At 36.7% G+C, this 19,633-nt stretch overlaps 1 protein-coding gene across 2 annotated transcripts in view; it reads left to right on the forward strand.

Annotated features, from left to right (window-relative positions):
• Positions 1 to 19,633, forward strand: part of PTPN21 (protein tyrosine phosphatase non-receptor type 21) — a 34,716-nt gene that overhangs the window by 4,173 nt on the left and 10,910 nt on the right. Inside the window, exons 3-13 of one of the 2 annotated variants that reach the window (XM_072338324.1) lie at positions 8,653 to 8,822; positions 10,001 to 10,098; positions 12,698 to 12,765; positions 13,194 to 13,264; positions 14,532 to 14,619; positions 14,836 to 14,924; positions 15,785 to 15,872; positions 16,021 to 16,100; positions 17,221 to 17,322; positions 17,954 to 18,014; positions 19,000 to 19,084. In XM_072338324.1, coding sequence (XP_072194425.1) covers positions 8,653 to 8,822; positions 10,001 to 10,098; positions 12,698 to 12,765; positions 13,194 to 13,264; positions 14,532 to 14,619; positions 14,836 to 14,924; positions 15,785 to 15,872; positions 16,021 to 16,100; positions 17,221 to 17,322; positions 17,954 to 18,014; positions 19,000 to 19,084 — 1,000 coding nt within the window. The remainder of the gene's footprint in view (positions 1 to 8,652; positions 8,823 to 10,000; positions 10,099 to 12,697; positions 12,766 to 13,193; positions 13,265 to 14,531; positions 14,620 to 14,835; positions 14,925 to 15,784; positions 15,873 to 16,020; positions 16,101 to 17,220; positions 17,323 to 17,953; positions 18,015 to 18,999; positions 19,085 to 19,633) is intronic. The other variant, XM_072338325.1, reaches the window with a different exon arrangement.

Raw genomic sequence — 19,633 nt, forward strand, 5'->3', positions numbered from 1 at the left:
ATTGCTGAGAGACATGCGATTCTAAATCCTTATAGGTTAGGAGGTGAAAGAGAATGTTATTTTTGTGCGTATATTTCTGATGGATCATTGCTGTGAAAAGACCCAGAAGCACAAATGTGATATCTGTGCTGGTGACTATTTCTTTTGTTTGTTCACATATCACAAACCTGTTTGCAGACAGTGCTTTTGAGCAAGCATTTAGCCATTTAGATCAATGTCTGGCCTTATAGAGAATCATGGTATGCACTACCTGTAGCTGTATAACATCTTCCCTCTCACCTCCTCCCCAGTTTCTTGCTACTTATTTTAAAAAGTACTTTTTCAACTGAAATTGAACTCTTCTCCCATGCATACGGGACATGCATGGTTACTGTATTTAACATGGGCTGCTGTAGAATTTATCAGTAGGAAATACTTCATGTACTCAGTTGTTCTCAGAAATATTTTTTTCCCCCTGTTTGGAGAATAATAAATAAAAAAAGAGGGAATCCATTCATCTCGGTTTGTTTGCTGTCTATGTTTTATGTCCCAGTTTGCTTTTTGGGTTGTCCAGATAATCTGTACAGTCATTGTGGAAAAATGCAGTTCTGTGGAGTGGTATGGCTTATGTTTTCTTGCTCTTTCTAGAAAAGAGAAAATCTGACTACTCTCCTAGCCTTAGCTTTTACTTAGAACACATCTAGAATTCAGTTGTTGTGACTGAATGGAGTTTGTCAGTTTTACCTACGCAATTTCAGATGTCACTGCTTAGTCAACAGAAGGTAAAGAATTTAATAGTGTTTGATTTGCAAAATGCAGAGGCTTTGTGTTCTGGAATGATGACCGCTGGCTTTTATTTATCTATTTACAAAGCACTGGAGATGTGTGGTTGGTTATGTTTTTAGTTATTTAGTTGTTTGTTTGTTTGTTTTCCCCAGGAATTAATTATCTCTTTCACTGTAACTACTCCTAAGAAAATAAATAAATAAAATCAGGCTGGCAATTCCCTCAATTAAGAGTCATATATTAGACTAAGGGAGTTGACACCACGCTCCTGAACTCAGAACAGATTCTTTTGGTCATGCATTCTTGCTTGGATTATTTTGGCAGGAAAATGTGTTGCAATAAAAGGGAATGGAAAGTAGGGATATAAATTACTTTCCAGAGCTTGCATTCAAAAAATGTTGTTTTGCCTTTAAATAGTAGGATTTGCCAAGCAGATACAGGGATCGTTTCTGACTACTTTCTTAGTATGAAGTTTTCAGGAAGGTTGCTCAGTATTTCCTTGTATCTATGAAAACAGTATTAATCCTTGATATTGTGGAGTACTGAGTACTTTCTCTAGAATTCATGTTTTTAATGCATGACACACCCTTTAAAGTGTGAATTGAAAGTGTTAAACATGAAAGTATGACTGTTTAAGTGCTGAGATTTACCTCAGATACGAAAGTGGAGACACAAGCATCAAATTACTGTATATGGGCTACATAGTTTTCATGTACAGCCTCAGAATAATTTGTTGCGGGAGTTATGAGAGGAATCTTGACCTATTTACACACTCAATAGTAAAATTTATCTTGGTGTAATCTGTCAGAGAATCTAGGCAGTGAATTGATTGGTTTCGCAGTGCTGAGAAACCTCCGTTTTAACAGATCATAATTGAATAGTAGCCGTCAGGTTGTGCAATGTGTAGCTTAACACTGGGTTACTTTTGTGAAAAAAAAAAAAAAGTGAAATGAGTGCAGTAAACTGAGGGATAGTTTGTCATTTGTCCCATGAGAGGACTATAATCAAACCTGATTTAAAGGAGGAGCTGTGTTTGCTGTGGAAAACCATTGGGAGTTGCAAGTTGTGAAAAAGTGTTCAGAGCTCTGATTATTAACTAACTAGAAAAGAATGTTCAATACTGCACGTATTGCATTTAGTACACAAGAACAAATTAGGTACTTGAGAATATAAAAATCTTTTTAAAGTGTTAATACAGTTAGATATTTATAGGATATTTAGCAGGAGATATTACAACTGACTTAGCTCTCTTGCTGGATCTTTTAATTCTGTTTTCTAATAACACTTCAATAGCAGAATAAAGGGCCAGATTCTGCTGATGTGTGCAGTCTGACTTCAGTGCAAATGTGCGGTACACGAGTGCAATAATGACTCATATTAAGAAAATAGCTTCTCTGTAAAGTATGTGTGGTGTACATGTTAATTCCTGTGTTTGTTTTGGACATGAATGGGAAAGAATCCAGATTCTGAATTACTTGGAAATTCTGAAACAGTGCTTCAGTGTTTTCTAAAACTTTGTTCTGAAGTCCAAAGGATCACCTCTTCTTTGGAGAAAACGCAGGAAAATACTTTAGATTCAGCGTGGTGGTTCATTAAATGTTTTGTTTACATAAGTAAACAGTGTTTTGAAAATAAGACCAAATGCAACCATAAACACTGCTGCGTGTGTATGTGCTAGTAAGCATACTGACCAGCAGATAAAAGTTGGGCCAAGTAATGACAGTGGAGTCACTGACATAATTATGTTTATGCCTCGTATCAAATTTTTATGGAATATTGGCTAATGCTTAAAGAAATAAAACAAGAAATGGTGGTTGGTTAATGGCTGCCTCTTTGAATGAAGTTTTTAAGCTTAGCGTTAGGAAAGGGAGAGAAATTATCATGCAGGAATGCATATAAAAACCTTCAGTGTGTTTTTCAAGGAGGTCATAATTTAAATTAATAACAAAATTGACTCCATCTAAAACACGTATTAATTTTAAGTGTGCTGAAATAATAATTCAAGTGTCCAGATACATGGAAGGACAGAACATTCTACAGTCAGCAAGTGACGATAAAGTTAGGTCAGAATTTGAATGTACCACTTGATTGTATCCTTTCACTGTCGCAATACCTGTGAATTGTGATCAAGTATTATACTAATTTTAGACTAATTTCAACAGATTTTTGTTAGTTCTGAAGCAAGTATGTTAGCTTTGTATTTTTAGACTACTTTGACGTTGTAAAGTGATCAGAATTTCAGAATCCAGTAATTGCGATTGTAATACTTCCTTTAATGTTGGTGCTTTATAAGGTGAGAGTCAGAAGCAGGAATGGGAGTCTGTCCTTCGTGGAGTCTTGAACAGAGGTGGGAAAAGTAGCACAATTTACAGAAGAAGAAAGGAGTACCTTTCTGTGCTTCCTGGTTATATTAGCCAATAGCTGACCTGTTTCTACAAGAGATTAAACTGTTTTGATGGGGCATAACATCTTCTATGTGTTGTAAAAGTGTTGCACTTTATCTTGTAGATTAGACAATTTAATTTTGTATAACATTCTGATAAGTGAAATCTGCCTTGTCTGTCAGAGGAACTCCCATTTATTCAAGGTATTTGGAGGGGGTAAAAACACGCACCAGCATTCTTGCCATGCTTTAATCTGACTTAGAATGTTAGATTATCTTGCAAAATATTGGTTTTTAAAACTACGATTTTTAAATTCCTTATCCCTTCAGTATTGATTTAAGCTGTAATTGGCAACTGCTTTGTTTAAATTTCATTTGTCAGAATGACATCGATGCAGTCAGGAGAAAATCATTGCGGGGGATGTGTTGGTAGGCTGCCTTGGAAAAAAATGTTTACTGTGTGAAAGGAGTAGTTAAGCTTAGCTTCTTCCTGAATTCTTTTAGGTACCTTACTAAATCCTCCCTTTGGCTGCAGCTGAATACCTTGTCAGTGCTAGAACAAAAATAGTCAAGAAAGCCAAAGTGCCCTGAAGTGAGTAGCTTCAAATGAGGGCAAAAAAAAGAAGGGTTCCTCAGCCCTCCTTGTTTTGCAGGCACTGGCGGATGTCAAGGGCTGCAGCTTTCTGTTCAGTGGCAGATACGTGGCAAGACTTAGAGGTTTTCTTTTTCCACTACTTCCAGGAAATCTTGTGTCTTGTACCCTGTCCAGTCCAGGCTGCTGCAAAACCAGTCCAGGTTTCTCCACTAGAGACTAAGGGGATTTCTAGAGGGGGACGTCTGCTGTGATAAGAAGAAAGTTTCTGGAGAATTTTTAGGACCTTTTGTCTCCTTCTGTAGTTCTTAATACTGGACATAGAGTAAAGCCTTAGTTTGGTATCTGGCAGTTGTGCATAGTACGTAATTATTGAGCCAGTTTTGAAAGCAGTTTATTTGAACTGTTGTATTCTGATGGCAGGGGCTGTTTTGTATCCAATATAAGATAAAGTGAGACTCAGTGGAGTCTGTGGGCTGACTGGGATTTTCTTAGTCTGGCTGTAAAGCTTATGATGAAACAGTGTTTTCAGCATTCTCTTATGATGAGACACTGTTTTCAGCATTCTCTTCAAGAAAGCCTTATGGCGTGTTGTATTCATACATACCAATGCAAAGACAGTAAAACACCCATGGAAGTTTTTTCTTTTTTTTTCCTCATTATCTGTGGATCTGTAGAGAATAGTTCTATAAGAGACTGCAGTAATCGTGTTGTCTCAAAATTCTAGGAAATAAAACTTTTTCTGTTGTGTTAAACTGCTGAGCACAGAAAGGCACAATCTAGTTTGGGGATGCATAACAGCTGCTGTTAAGAGAGAATATTATGCACTTGATATTTGACATTTGTCAATCAGATTCCTTTTCTAGATAGTATAAACTGTGACCAAAGTAGACCCTGAGGTTGTTTATTAAGATTTACTTCTGTGTGTAGTGCTAGTCAGAATAACTGATACGTATAAATTCTGTTTGAAGTAGAGCCAAACAAAGTGGAATTATGTTAGGGATGAGACGGGTTCATTTTAAAGAAAGAATAAAATGAAATACAGCTGCTAATTATAGCCAACTAATATCAGACGGTACAGTGTAGAAGGACTGCATCACTGATTCAGTTTCAAAGGAAATCTGAGGATGGAGATTTGTTGCCTCTTTGGGAAACCTCTTCCAGTGTTTGACTAGGCTCATTGTGATTTTTTTTTTCCTAATCTGACTTGAGTTTTCCACGTTGCAGCTCATGCTCACTATTTCTCATCCCTGCAGTGGTTCTCACTGGAAGTCTCCTTGAGAAGAGCATATTTGGCTCTGTCTTCCCTATACCCTGCCATTAGGTAACAGAAAAGAACAGTAATATTTTACATGTCCCTTCTCAAGCCTGATCAACTTTGCTTCTCAGACTGTCATGGGACATCATGCAAGAAGATAGAATAATAATAATAATAATAATGTAGTTTTGTGGCACACATAACCTGACAAAGCCCCTCTGCTTAGCTTGCGAGGGCTCAGTGACTGCAAATGCTGATGTGGGTGCTACCTCTCTCTCTCTCACAAACCAATGGGCCTTGTTGGCTGTAAGATTATATTGGGCTTTTCTTTGCATTCATCAACCTTGGTATAAAAATACTTAACGTTTCTGTCTGTCAGGAAGCAGCTGAGTAGAAAGCAAATGCAGAAGTGCTAAGGTCCTTTTATTTATATTTGACTTTCTTCAAAGGGATTGGGTGATGAATAAGTCACTAAAATAAATGAACCTCAAAATAGTGTTAATCTTAACAGCTTAACATATTTTAGGAGTTATGTCATTACATTCTTTTCAGAATTGAGCTGCTGTGCTGCTAATAACACAAACTTTTATAATGAATAAAATGGATTCTGTTTTAATCAGTGACAATATTCCAGGGTACATAAACTACTCTGAAAATTCATGGGGTCAGATTCTGCCCTTGAAGTGAAACAATTGCATAGAAGTCAGAGGGTGGGTTCTGGCCCATAGCATTTACCTTGGCTTGTATTTTAGTTACCCTTGATAATCCGGTTTGGAGGACATTTTTAAGAGAAAATAACGTGACAGAAAAATCTTAATAAAGGATATTCTGGATTCCAGAGTATATTTTAAAATACAGAAACATTTTCCTTAGTCTTGTGCCAGTAATATCTCGATTCTGTGCATGGGTAAGGAAAAGTGGTCTGTATTGTATGGAAATGGACTAGCATAAGCAATCATCATAGCTTAAAAACAGGTTGTACGTTCAGTTAATCCTTCAGGTTGTAGAATCAGGAGTATCTGCTTTTGGAGAGTACACAACGGTGGTGCTGTTACCAGACATTTCAGTTCATTCTCTCCTTTCTGTTACAAATCTGTGTTTGTTTGAAGCATACATACACCAAAGCTGCAGTTGAAACTTATTCGAAGTGTTGCTTATAAATGTTTGTCTGGTTTCCAGAAGCGTTTATGTGATATCTTCTCCAGAAGTCTTTCAGCTTTGATGGTATGCTTCCACAGCTTTTGCTGTCTGCTAGATCTCTGCTTGCATCCAGCAGCTGCTGTTGATGTTCCAGGCTGTGCTCTCAGCCCACGTGGTGTGGTTAGCCATGGGCCGGCCAGCTGGACCAGCAGGGGGCTTCCAGTCCTCCTTCAGAGCACAGAATGGGTTGTGAGGAATACCTTTTATCCTTTTTTACCCTTTTGCAGTGTGAGACGTTGCAGTAAATATAATATTTCTTCATGGAGTATCTGTGGCACTGTTGTTAAAATTCTTAACATCTTAAGGAATCTTAAGCTCTGAGGTGACAGGGGGTTACCATGCACTGGATCTTACGGGTGGAGAAACTGAAACAGGAATAAAAGCCAATATTTTCTCCGGCATCAGCCAATTTGGTGCACTTGAATTTAGAAATTTAGAATACAGCATTTTTTTATAGTTTTTGTGCTCAGAGTGATTTTTTTTTTTTTCCTCCTTGAAACTAAAAGTGTTTGACTTCCTAAATTTTATACTTTATTTTTAGAATTTTGAAGTGAAGAACACACAATGTCCACCTGAGAAGTTGTGTTTTGTGTGTGTGTCTATGGGCAGTTCTAATTTAGTGTTTGTAGGATAGCCTGTGTTTCTTATCAAATGGAACTAGTGTTTTGTTAGAACTTAAAGAAGGCTAAATGGACAGCCCATGTGCTAGCATATTTTATCTTCTTCGTACTGATTCTGCAGTTACCTGGATTGATCACATTAATTTAGTTTGCTTTTAAGCACCGAGAAAAGAAAAATCACTTCAAATGCATTGATCATAATTCAGAGAGGAGCAAAGGAGTACGTTTGCCAATAGATTTAAGAAGTATTTGGTGAATGTGAAAGGAACATTATGCCTTTAAAATAGCTCTAATTTTCACAGTTATTGCCGGAGATGGTGCTTTTATGGAATAGGTGATACTGTGAGCATAATGTTATACTTGGACTTTTGTGTCCAAAATTATTTAATGCTCTGTGTTGGTACAGAGAATTGACTTCATTGCTATCCCTGCAGTCTGGTATGGAGCCATGCTGTGGTTGCTTGCAGAGTTGTAAGGAATAAAGTGCATACCATGATGCTGGATCCTTCATCTCATATAGATTATGAATGACGAAGATGGATTTCTGTGTGATTTTTCAGACATGCTTGTTTTCAAGAGGAAATTACTAAAACACAGCTTTGGTACTACCGGATCTCATTCCCTGGTAAATTTTAGATTTCTAGTCCAAAGCATCAAAATGATAGTTTCTGAGAAAAGAATAAACATTTTCCTTGAAAAGTAGATAATTTTTCCAAGTTTAATTCAGGAAAATTATTGAAAATGACATATTACGATAAGTATTCCTTTATTTTGTAAAATGCCTTCCTTTATGGCTTTATTTTGTACAATTTAAAATCATAGTTATGTAAAGAAAAGCGCTGGATTAGAGGTGTTGGTATTTCTACCATTTCAACATATAATATTGTATGTGTAGCAAAGACTTGGCAAATTTCCATATGAATGTCGTCATCTTAGTTGGTGCTTCATTGCATTCCCTTATCTACCTCCCACAATAAGAAAATGTAATTATGATTTCTAGTTTTTCTGTGATAAGGACATCATTATTTCCCAGTACACGTCTGCTTGATAATTCTGAACTGAAGGAGTTAAGTGCTGCAGGAGAAGAGGAGATTTTAATCAGTTCAAATGTACTGGAGAGATTTAAATTTGAATGAGTGGCTCTGCAGTGTTACTCAGTAGAACTATATTTTTCTAATAGTCTAGTCCAACTTCTTTTCAAAGCAGATCATGTCTAATCAAAATTAGATTGTGTTACTCAAGGTGTTGTTCAGTCAAATCCCAGGGATGGAAGCCACTCAGCTGCTCTGGGCAATCTCTTCCACTGCATATGGTATTCTGTGGCTTTTTCTTTTGTGCTCAGGAGTTGCCTGTTCAAGCAAGGTAGAATGCTGCTTGTTTTCACGCTCACTGGAATAAACCATACACATGCTTTAGTGAGGTAATTTTCGACCATTTGTCCTATGCCCTTTTGTCCTTCAGCATCCGGTGTGAGGCTGCTCACTGGTTCTTCAGACAAGATGTAATCTGCTCTCTGTTAGTCCAATTCTGTTTGTATTTCTCACTTCCCTTAATTTTCTCATCACTCTTAAATGCATTGCCCCAACTAAGTCAGGGACTGCTTGCAAATAAAAACTAGATTTGGTAGCAGTTATAAACGTAAACTGCTTATCTGGATGTAATACCTGGGCTTGATATTAAAATATTATGTCCCTCCAGTTCTCTGGCTTTTCAATAACCTGTAGTCTTAGGATCTTAAGTCTTTTATTTCTAGGGAGCAAGGCTTTCATGCAATATATTTTATCTAATATGACTGTATTAAATCTGTTTCATCATTGAAATGATTTTCTTTCAGATAACATATTTCAGTCTGTGGTATTACAACAAGCAGAATCAGCGCAGATGGGTAGATTTGGACAAACCTCTGAAAAAGCAGCTGGACAAATATGCCTTGGAACCAACAGTGTATTTTGGAGTAGTGTTCTATGTGCCTACTGTTTCTCAGCTTCAGCAGGAGATTACCAGGTGAACTTTATACATTTGTCTATAATTTTACTATCAGCATCCTGAAACGTATAGCTCATGTGCAAATTGTCTGCTTTACCCTTCTCAGTCTTTATGGAAATAGATATTATTGTTTTAGGCAGCATTTATGTTCAAACTATGTATTTATTTCCCTTTTGAATGTTTTAAATAGTTTATAAACTAAACAAAGTATTAACGTTTCAGTGATCTTAGGAATCTGCTCAAACCTGCTTTGATATACTGTAGCTTTTTCCTTTCATTTTTTTTTTAAGGGCTTTTGTTTGGCTCCAGTTATTTTAGATTCTTTTATGTAGGGATATTATCTGGCATGATGTGGCATAGTGCTTTTTTTGTAATAGGATCCAGGAAAAGTCTGAATAATATTTATGAAGTCTCACTGAATTTTAACAGTTCAGAGAAGGAAGAGGTCAGTCTTACAGCTTCTGATTATCAAAATGTTTACATTACTGTTTTTAATCTCTCAATTGCAGCAGTGCTTCTGTGTCTTCAGTATTAAAGCTTTACTTCATAATAGTTAACGTACAATATGAGGAGGTCAATAATTATTTTAAAATTGGTCTCAGAAAACAAATGTGCTTGTTGGCTATGGTAGGGTGTGATGTAGATGGCTGAATGGGGTCAGAAGTATTCAAGTAAATAGTGGTTTGGACTGTGGACCACAGTTATAACTTATAGGGTTTGCATGTTCAAGAGATGATCGAGGAAAAGATCAGTTTAATGGAGGAAAAAAAAAATGAGAACAGAATGTATTTGGGAATTGTAGTGCAGAAATGAAGGTGACTGTCCTGATTGAAGGGATATGCATATTGGCTTTACTGGAAGGGAATGCAGTAATACTGGATGGTACACTGCTGGATGGTATACTAGTGGAGAGAACAGGAATGTTAAGGAGGAAAGGCAAGAAAAAAAATCATGAGGCTATGGTTGTAGATAGAAATTGTGGAAATTCTGTCTTTCGGGGGGATCAGGATTTGATTCTGCAGTAGATAAATGAAAGCTGAAGGAAAAGTTGATAAGGACCATAAAGTGGTGGATCTGAATGATAATAGTGTCTTCCCCGGATACTAGTAAATGGAGGGTGGAAGTGCAGTCTTTTGAGAATAAGAAGCCTATTGTTAGTTTTCCTTTATTTTCCATTTTTTTTTTTCCTCACATAGGTATCAGTATTATTTGCAATTAAAGAAAGATATCTTGGAGGGCAGCATTCCTTGCACACTAGAACAAGCAATACATTTGGCTGGTTTGGCTGTTCAAGGTAAGTAAGGCAATTACACTAATGTTGCGCTGGAAGTTTGTTGTCTGTGGCATGTTGCGCTGGAAGTTTGTTGTCTATTTATTGTTTACGGACCCCTCTTCTTGCAGTAATAACACTTCAAGAGGTAGTTGCTTTCCAGTGTAAATTTTATTTCTATGAAGCACATTTTTGTTTTCAGTTGACAGCCTTACAAATGTAGTGAAGGTTCAGTTCAGTAGGTTATGAGAGATCAAAGGCTTGCTTCTTAGAACTTCAACACTCAGTGTATTAGCTAGGGAAAGGAAGTAAAGTGGAGAGAGGGGAATGGACAGTCAGTGGGATCAGTGACCCAGTACTTAATAGTATTTCAGTGCAGTCCTCTGAGGTGTACCGAGGTATCTAGACACCTGAATTTCTTTGGAATACATTTGGAGGCAAGTTGTTTGCTTGTGTCAGCAGAGATTTTATCTGTTTCTCTTACCAAAAACTCTTTATCCTGACATTGCCACATGAGAAAGGGACATGCTTTAATAATCAGCAGATTTGAATGCACAGCAGTACTAATATCTCCACCTCTTATCCCAAATATCCAAACACCAAAGATTTTTTTCAAGTTAGGAATTTTTAACAGTCTGTGTACTATGTTAAAATCTTTCCTGAAGACCCATTTCTGAGATGCATATGTGAAAATGGTTACTTTGGTTTTCCTAATTAGTGTTACACTAATTAGTGTTTTCCTAGTTACTGTCATCGTGTCTGGTGTTCCCTTCTAACATACTTGTTTGATCATTCAAGTCATCAGTTTTTTTAACGCGATACCTTTGTTTATTGTGTCTGTGTATTGCTTCTCTGTGGATGTCATTCCAGTACATCTAACAGCAGCTGTAAAGCTGCATATCACTGCTGGTGCACGCAAACACAAGATTCTGTTCTTTTTTTGTCTTGTCTTTTTTTTATTATTATTTTTTTAAATTATGTGCAATGGTTGCATCACATTAAAGATGACGATTTTGTTTTTCTGAGAATATAGTTATCAGTGGTGTAGATGAATAATGTTAGTGTTTATATAACAGTGTATCTGTTTAATCTAAGCCAGGATTTAATGGTATTCAGCTGGCAAAATCTTGCTTTGTTATTTTCATATCTTTAGACAGTATAAGTTTCTCTGCTCTGTAAGTTGTTTATAGATATATTTCAATATAATCCTCTTTCCAGATGAAAAATATTTATCCTTGTAGCTTTCGCATTCCTCTCTCACTCTTTTATATGAGAACTACATGTGTTATAACATGATGAAAAAAACAACATAGAAAAAGTGCAGGTTCTAAATTAATGCACTCCAGTGACTGAAGTAGCTTATAGAAGGTAGGTCAGTTAATTTTAGCTAGTGAACTAACAGAAACAGTTGTTGGCTGTTTTGAGTGAACTGATTTCAAGAATGATTTGTGTTTGAAATACTTACAATAGGCTGCTTCTAAGCACTGCTTTATCTCAAGTACTTTGTTGGTCTAGTGTGTCACATGTTCTTCTCTTTAATCATTAATAACTTGCATAGTGATTGCTAATGCATAATAAATACTTGATTCCTAAACATCTCTACAGTTAAACTATTATAGGTTAGAATCTGTGGTAACGAAAATAAGACGTATACTTGGAGATTATGTTTCTGTCGTTTGGAGTGGCCATTCTGGGCAGGATGATCATAGATGATCATGATGTTTCTTAGTATATGTTTCTTAGCATGATGTTTCTTAGTATAGTTTTATCTTGTGAGATTACACATACATTTTCTGATTTAGGCTATTGGTTTTCTTTGAACTGTTGGCTACTTCCTTCCTAAAAAGAAAAAAAGGCACTTCTTGATGCTTTTTGATGTGACATGAAATCAGTTTTTTGTTAAGTCCCCTCTGAGCATATCTTTGAGTCAGGGAAGTTAAGGCGTCTGATTTCCACTTTCTAGATGTCTCCGTGTAGTGAGCTGTGAACAGAAGCTGTGGAGTCCAAGGTGCTTTGGCTGCTCAGAATCCAGCAGTGAGAGTGTCGGTTCTGTGCTGACAGTCTGTTTGTGTGCAAGTACATATCAGAGAGGAGAGAGTAAAGAAGACAGAGCCATGCACTTTTCAGTGGCACTCAGGGACAGAATAAGAGGCAATGGGCACAAGTTGAGACACAAGAAATCTTACAGATTTTTTGTTGAGAGAGGTGAAACACTGGATCAGATTGCCCAGAAATCTGTATTTAGAATGTGACTGGGGAAGGCTGTGAGATAATCTGCTGTAGCTGACCTGCTTGGGCAGGAGGGAACACTAGTCTCCAGAGGCCCCTTCTGTACTCAACTGTGATTAAAAACCACACAAATAAAAGCATAAGGAACTTGGAGCAGAGTTCTGCTTGTTCTATCGTTTTTTCTCCTCTCCTATCCACAAGGAATCTTACCAGTTTTTCTAAACAAGATAAAAACATGAAATCTGTTTTTATTTTTCTCTTCATAAACATTACTGGTTAGTGTTTAGATCATAGTTCAATAAGATGAAGATCTGCTATTTGGGGTTCCTTCTGCAATTAATGGGGTATCAAATAATTTTGTTATAAATGTTTGAATACGACATTTATTTTTTAGCTGATTTTGGAGACTATGATCAATATGAATCTCAGGAGTTTCTACAAAGATTTGCTTTGTTTCCAGTGGTAAGTAATTTCTTTAAGTTCTTTTTTTGTGTTATTGATGGCAAGCAAACTGTATTGCAGTTACTCCTCAGTGTACTAAAGCCAAACATGAGACTGATTAATATATTTAAGATCATGTGATTTATCCAGCTTACTGCTGCCAAGATTGTCAAATTCAGTCTAGGTTTTCTGAGATCGTGGTGAGATATTTCTCAGCAGCAAAGATATTGCAAGATATTTTCAGTTATATTGTATTTACAAGATGATGAGGGTAGAAACAAGAAGCAAGTAAAACCAAAACTTTCTACTTTTTGGTTTTGTTTATGTTATCCCGAACCTAAACTCTATAATTAGAGTGGAGGGTTGATTTCTCTGTGTAAAGACACTACAGCCATTTTATTTCACAGAATGTTTTGTAGTTCATTCTATAAATGCTATCTTACCCTCAGGGTTGGCTACAAGAAGAAAAAATATTGGAAGAAGCGACACAGAAAGTTGCCTTACTACATCAGAAATACAGGTAACGTTTCTAAAACTCTTTATTGTACATTTTGGTGTGACTGCTTCAGTAGGTCAGGGCGCTGAGAATCTCAGAAGGCAGCTGAAATAATTTAATCTCTCATTTAAATGGGTTTTTTCACTGATATGGCTGTGTTTTGTTGTTGGTTTTTTTTTTGTTTGTTTTTTGCTAAATGAAAATAAAACTGAACTAATGACTGTTAAAGTAAACAAGAGAATATTAACATATCACAACATCAAGATGTGGCCCCAGTAACGATGTTTCTCAATAAATAGTGCTGGCAAATACTGCAGGCAATTGAACTGTAAAGATGGTCACTGTGCCAGAATGCTTGTGATCTAAGTAAAAGGCTGCTTAATATGGTGGTCCAAGACAAAGGAAAGTTACTTTCTCTGTTGTCACTTCATTATCAAAATGTGTTTGTGACTATGATACTAGTACTAATGTGGATTGTTTTTTTTTTGTATTACTTTAAAGAAAAGGCTTGAAAATTTCAAATTGATTTAGCTTTGAAATGTTTTCATAACAAGATGGAATGTGTAAGGTCTAGTGAGAAAGACTGCATGACATTAGGGCAAAGTGAAGAAATAAAGAAAACTATGTTTGAGAGGGTATTGAGAAGCATAAGAATGAACATGATGAAACTTTTCAGGTAGAGATAATGCCTTCTGTGAAATCAACTGGAGTATTTAGGGACATGAAAGATTTTGAGCCCTGAAATGCTACTGCAAGTTACTGAAAAAACTGTTTTTGCCAGCAGGTTTCATAAAAATAACATACAGCTTTAACTACAAATTTTATCTTGCTGAAGATTAAGAAAATAGCTCTCATTCCTGATATGTGAAATATCAAATTTGATGTAGTTTCTTCTATACTAAATTTGTATACTGCAATAGGAAAAATTCAGATCTTGAACGTGTGTGCTGGACTAATTCTTGTGATAGAGTGAGAAAATAAGGTCACAGTGATGGGTTGAAGAAGGATGTAATGATTTTCTGCCATCAGCAGAGACAATATTTTTAAGTGGTCTTTGTTGCCATTTCTGGTTGCAATGACTAAGATAAAGAAGCAACCAGAATCACAGTGTAAAGTTTGAGAAAAGTTTTCAGACCTTGGTATAAATGGAAACAGCATGTTTTGATGGATGCCTGCTTGTCTTGGTGGTGTTCTTACAGATTTAATGGTGTCATTCAGAGTAAAACAAATATATATTTTTATATTGTTGACTGTATAATCTGATCACTGTTAACACTATTTTGTTTTGTAGAGGCCTTACTCCTCCTGATGCAGAAATGTTATATATGCAAGAAGTGGAGAGAATGGAGGGCTATGGTGAAGAGACCTATCCTGCAAAGGTAAATGGGGCTTTAATTTTTGTCTCAGTTGGTTTTCTTCCCTATGTAAAAACTGCTGCTTCCTGTCAAAAATAAAAGCAAATAAACATTAATATCCTCAAGAAAAAACACATACTACTCCTCTCTCCTCAGAATTCTAAAACTAGTTGTTGCTCGTACAGATTTGCTTTCTAAGAATTTTTCTGTATATGCATAATTTTTTGCTACATTTTCCAGGACAGCCAAGGAAGTGACATATTCATTGGAGCGTGTCTTGATGGTATCTTTGTGAAACACAAAAATAGCCGGCCTCCTGTTGTATTTAGGTTAGTATTGTTCTGTATAATATCCTATATCTTTATAATATTCTATACATAATATTTTGTGTATGTACCTCGCTAGCATGAAAGACTCTTAGGTATGTGTGTTTACTTGTCACATAAACCTGGGCATTATCTTCTAGCCCTTATGCTAAATAAATACTGAATTTTGAAGGGACCTAAAAGACCATTCAGTTCCAACCTCCTGCCATGAGTTGTTTGCCTCCCACCAGCTCAGGCTGCCCAGGGCCACATCCAAATTGACTCTGTACATCTGTGAGAATGGAGCACCCACAGCTTCTCTGAGCAACCTGTTCCAATGTGTCACCACCTTCTGTGTAAATAATTTCCTTCTAAAACCTGAACTAAATCTCCCCTTTTAGTTTAAAACCATTCCTCTTGGTCTTAACACTGTCAAATCATGCAAAAAGTTGGTCTCTCTGCTGCTATAAGATCCCTTTAAATACTGAAGGGCTGCAGTGAAGTCTGTTGGCTATGCAGTTAATCCCTTTAAGCTGGATTAATTCAAAGAGATGAACATTTAATATACATTTAATTGTGAAACATTTCTTGAGTCAAAAAGGAGCAACTCTGCACAGACCATATAACATCCTAAGATATGCATGTCAGTTTACTTAGCAATATTCACTTGTACGACTGTCCAATAATCTCTCATATATTTCATATTGAGGTATGAGAGTTAAGTGTTAACTTTTGCATCAGTGGAGTTCATATATTATTTTGCTTAGACTGTTACTTAATGTTCTGTTGGTTGAATTGTAGACATGGCTTCTGTAATTCAGTTCCATTTTCTATGGTTTGAAAAACATAGCTCAGCAGTCACGTTCTGTTCCTTTTGTCTGTAGGTGGCATGACATTGCCAACATGTCCCACAACAAATCCTTTTTTGCATTAGAGCTGGCAAACAAAGAAGAGACGATTCAATTCCAAACGGTGTGTGGATTTTATTTCTTTCACTTTTTTCACTTTTAAAAGTCAGTTAAGAGCAAGTTAGTCTTCAAAATTTCAGTGACTTTTATGAAATTCAGTGATGAATGTGTATTTTGACTACTGAGCAAATTTTGGTTTTGTTTTTTGGCAGGAAGATATGGAAACAGCAAAATACGTATGGAGGATGTGTGTGGCGAGACACAAATTTTACAGACTAAATAAATGCAGCCTGTAAGTAGAATACCTTAGCAGAACACTTGGTGCACTAGAAGTTCCCATGGGAAAGCAAAATTTGTTACAACTTCTGTAATTTCTATAGTGTCATTTTTAGATTATACTAAGCATGGCTTATATTTTTTCCCTAGTCATCTCTGAGGTCATGCTTATCACCTGTTTCTCAAACTCACACTTTCAGTTTGATTTATAATGGAGTGCAATACTAAGTACTGAAAATCTTACCAAAAGTATTAATGTTTGACCCCTGATGCTGGATCTCAGTGCCGTGATAGACTTTAGTTGCTTTGGAGGCTATTATTGCTAGAATGTTTGTTGGAAGCACTGGGATTGGGTTTGGCCTGTGATTGAGTGAACTGCCCTGAAAGGACACTCTGAAGGCCTTTAAAAGGGCGGGAAGTGTATGTGAAGCACTCCTGAAATGTGCTGGATTGACAGCTGAGAGGTATGTGGTCCTTTGGATATTCATGGAATCTGTGTAGCTCAAGTAGCACCAGTATGAAGTAAATTTAATGCAATTCATCAAATTAAATTTAAACGGGCTGGTCTCCAACTTGTAAATCAAGGGCTGGAATTTAAGCTAATCATTTCCACTGGTACAGATTTCTTTTAGTTAAGTTACATCAGACAGAAATAGAGAAACAAACCTAGTAAATAACCCACAAAAGGCTATCTAAGGAGGTGTTGATGTAAAAATTCCCTGCAGTTCACAGAATATTTTGTACTACACTAGCACAGTTAATTCTTTTTAGAAGAGTAAGATTAATTTGCAATAAAATAGCTCTCATATCTCTAAGCTTGTAAGGCTGGCTGCCATTTGAGAGAGTTGAGAAGTGTTAGTAGTAGTGGTGAATTTCTGGGAATTGTGAATTGCAGTTTGAATGATATCAGTTCTTTAGAGTTCTATAGTTCTATATTGAATGTCAGTCTGGGATTACTTACTTTTTACCCTTTCACCACAATATGATTTTAACAGGAGAAGTCAAAAAAACCAACAACACTGTAATTATCTCCATTCTGTCACTCCCTGTCATCTGGTGCTGCTGTTGAAAACTCTTATGCATGCCTGCATTAAGTTCAGACTATTTATCTTTATCTGCATGTACCTTATATTTAGAGATTCCTTGGACTCTCCACCTGAGGAGGGCTCTCAGAAATCTTCACTCATTCTTTCCCTTCCACGCTTTCCAATCCTTTCTCGTCCTTCACTTCCCAAAGGGTGAGCTGAAAAATGATTTTTCTTTCTGATATCTGGCAGTTGCTACATCTGTATTACTCTGCCTTTTTTTTTTTGTTAACCTCTGTCTTGCTGTGGGAATACTGGTTCAGTGTAGGGTGGCGATAAAGGAGCGTAAGGTTTTTTAACAGTTCAACATGGAGGCAGCCCAATAAATTATGGGAAGTTATTATTAGCTAAAATGTTAAAGCATATAAATTCTCATGCTTTCTGGTTTCTTTAATACTGCAAATGTCAAAGACCCCTTTTAAACAATGTTATATATGGTCTTGTAGAAGAGGTTACTTATAGTGTGAGGTTTTCTATGGGATTCAGGTTTGGAACTAGTCCCCTTTTACCCTTCTGCACAGCTTCAGGGCCATTTCTTTTTTATGCTTTATGTAAAAGAGGCAAAGAGATACCTCACTTACTTCGATCCTGGCTTTGTGATTCTGCTTATAGCAATGATGGGTTATGCACAGAGCTCTTAAGTTTTGAGACTGTTGGAAGGACTGCTTAACAATGCTCCAGAAAGCACAGAGTGATTTTAGCTGAACCTGGGAGGTCTTTCCAAGGTTTGAAATAGATCTTGGTGTTGTAAGAATCATCTCTCACCATAAGATTTCTTCTGTAGACAAACCCAGCCCATTACAGTGAATCCAGTTAGAAGGCGGTCTTCTTCCAGGATGTCTATGGTAAGGAGACCAAATAGTTTCATACAAGGGCTGCTCCGAAAGTAATGCCTCCTATTTTATCATGCTGGCCCATGATGTCAGTAGTGGATGTTGGTGATATGTCAGTATAGGTTGAACCCTTCCACCAGTATTTCAGTAAATTTATTGCTGTGTGGCAGGTAGCAGCAGAGGGGCAGTCTGACAGAGAGGTGTATGATGTGGAAGTGCACATGAAACAAAGGTATGGAATTCCTCCATGTGGAAAATATTGTGCCCATTGATGTTTATTGATTTGCTGAACACTGGTGGAGACCCAACAGTGGATGTGAGCACAGTGAGGTTGTGGGTGGTGCATTTCAGCAGTGGCGGTGGCAGTAATATTTCACCTCTGCTGGTGCAAATTTTTCTGGGCACAGCATGCAGACTCTTGCTCATCACTGGTGAAATTGCGTAACAAATGGTAGTGGCTATATTGAAAAATAGTGTTTTGCAACTGAGAACTTGCTCTATCAAATAGTGACCTTAAGTGCTTTGTATCTGATTTTGTTTTCATTGAAATAAATAGGAAGCATCGCTTTCGGAGCGACCTATGTATTTACACTTTTAAGGATTTAAATTGACTATGAAATGGATGTTAATTTCCTTCAGTGAAGTAAAATAAGCACTGAGAAAGATGAAGTTGTTGTGTGAAAAATGTTTCTGACTTGTTGAAAAAGCTGTAATGTAACCTCGGATTAATGGAATTAAAGTGATAGCAGTGAAAAATATTTTAAACATTTTTAGACTGCTTACTCTATCCTAGAGACTATCCTGCATGTCAGTTGGAAACATATATAGTCTGTGGTTATTTTTTTAATATATAATTCTTGTATGACCTTTCCTAAGGAGGAACTTAATTGTAGATTTAGAGGAATGGTTTAAGACTAGGAGTCTTTGTGTGTGTAATCATTAAGAACTGTGTACTCCAATAAAGAGATCTTTAACTAATAATAAAATTCTTACGTAGCCCAAGCCTCAAGCATATATGATGCCTCCACCACCTCAGCTTCATTACAATGGTCATTATACTGAACCATATGCATCTTCTCAAGGTGAGTTGTAGCAGACTTGGAAAGTTCCAATGCTTAAATAGTTTTAAAAGGGGTGGAAAACAGAAAATCTTGTGATTTTTATGAAGTCTAAGGCCACAATATACCACTTTGAAAGTAAAAGCTATAATTGTGTTCATTGTTACTTATCTGGGGCTAAACATGACACAGGTTAGTAAAGCAACAGTCTACACTGTGCTTGCTGCTATTCTACATGTATGCATGCTGGTGTGAAAAGTGAGATAAGAGGTAGTTATGGCAGCAGATACAGCAAAAGGAAAGAAAGAAGAATAGTTCCCGTCCTGCATCTCATTATTAAGCAGTTTCTCTCTGAGCTTGCTAGACTACAAGGTTGGGAATTGAAAAGCTTTGGAACATTTTTTTTGGGGGGGAAAAAGAAAAACAGAATGCACACTCCTAATCTAAGCTGTTTCACTCTGGAGTCATGGCTGTTTTCTCTGCTTCTTTGATGGTTACGCATAGTGTGTTTAATCAACAAAGTTTGAGCCGTAGAGGGATTAATCTCATCTTTTGCAAATTTGCCTCAGTTTC

The sequence above is a fragment of the Excalfactoria chinensis genome, chromosome 5, assembly GCF_039878825.1.
Source record: "Excalfactoria chinensis isolate bCotChi1 chromosome 5, bCotChi1.hap2, whole genome shotgun sequence".
Classification (NCBI taxonomy): Eukaryota; Metazoa; Chordata; class Aves; order Galliformes; family Phasianidae; genus Excalfactoria; species Excalfactoria chinensis.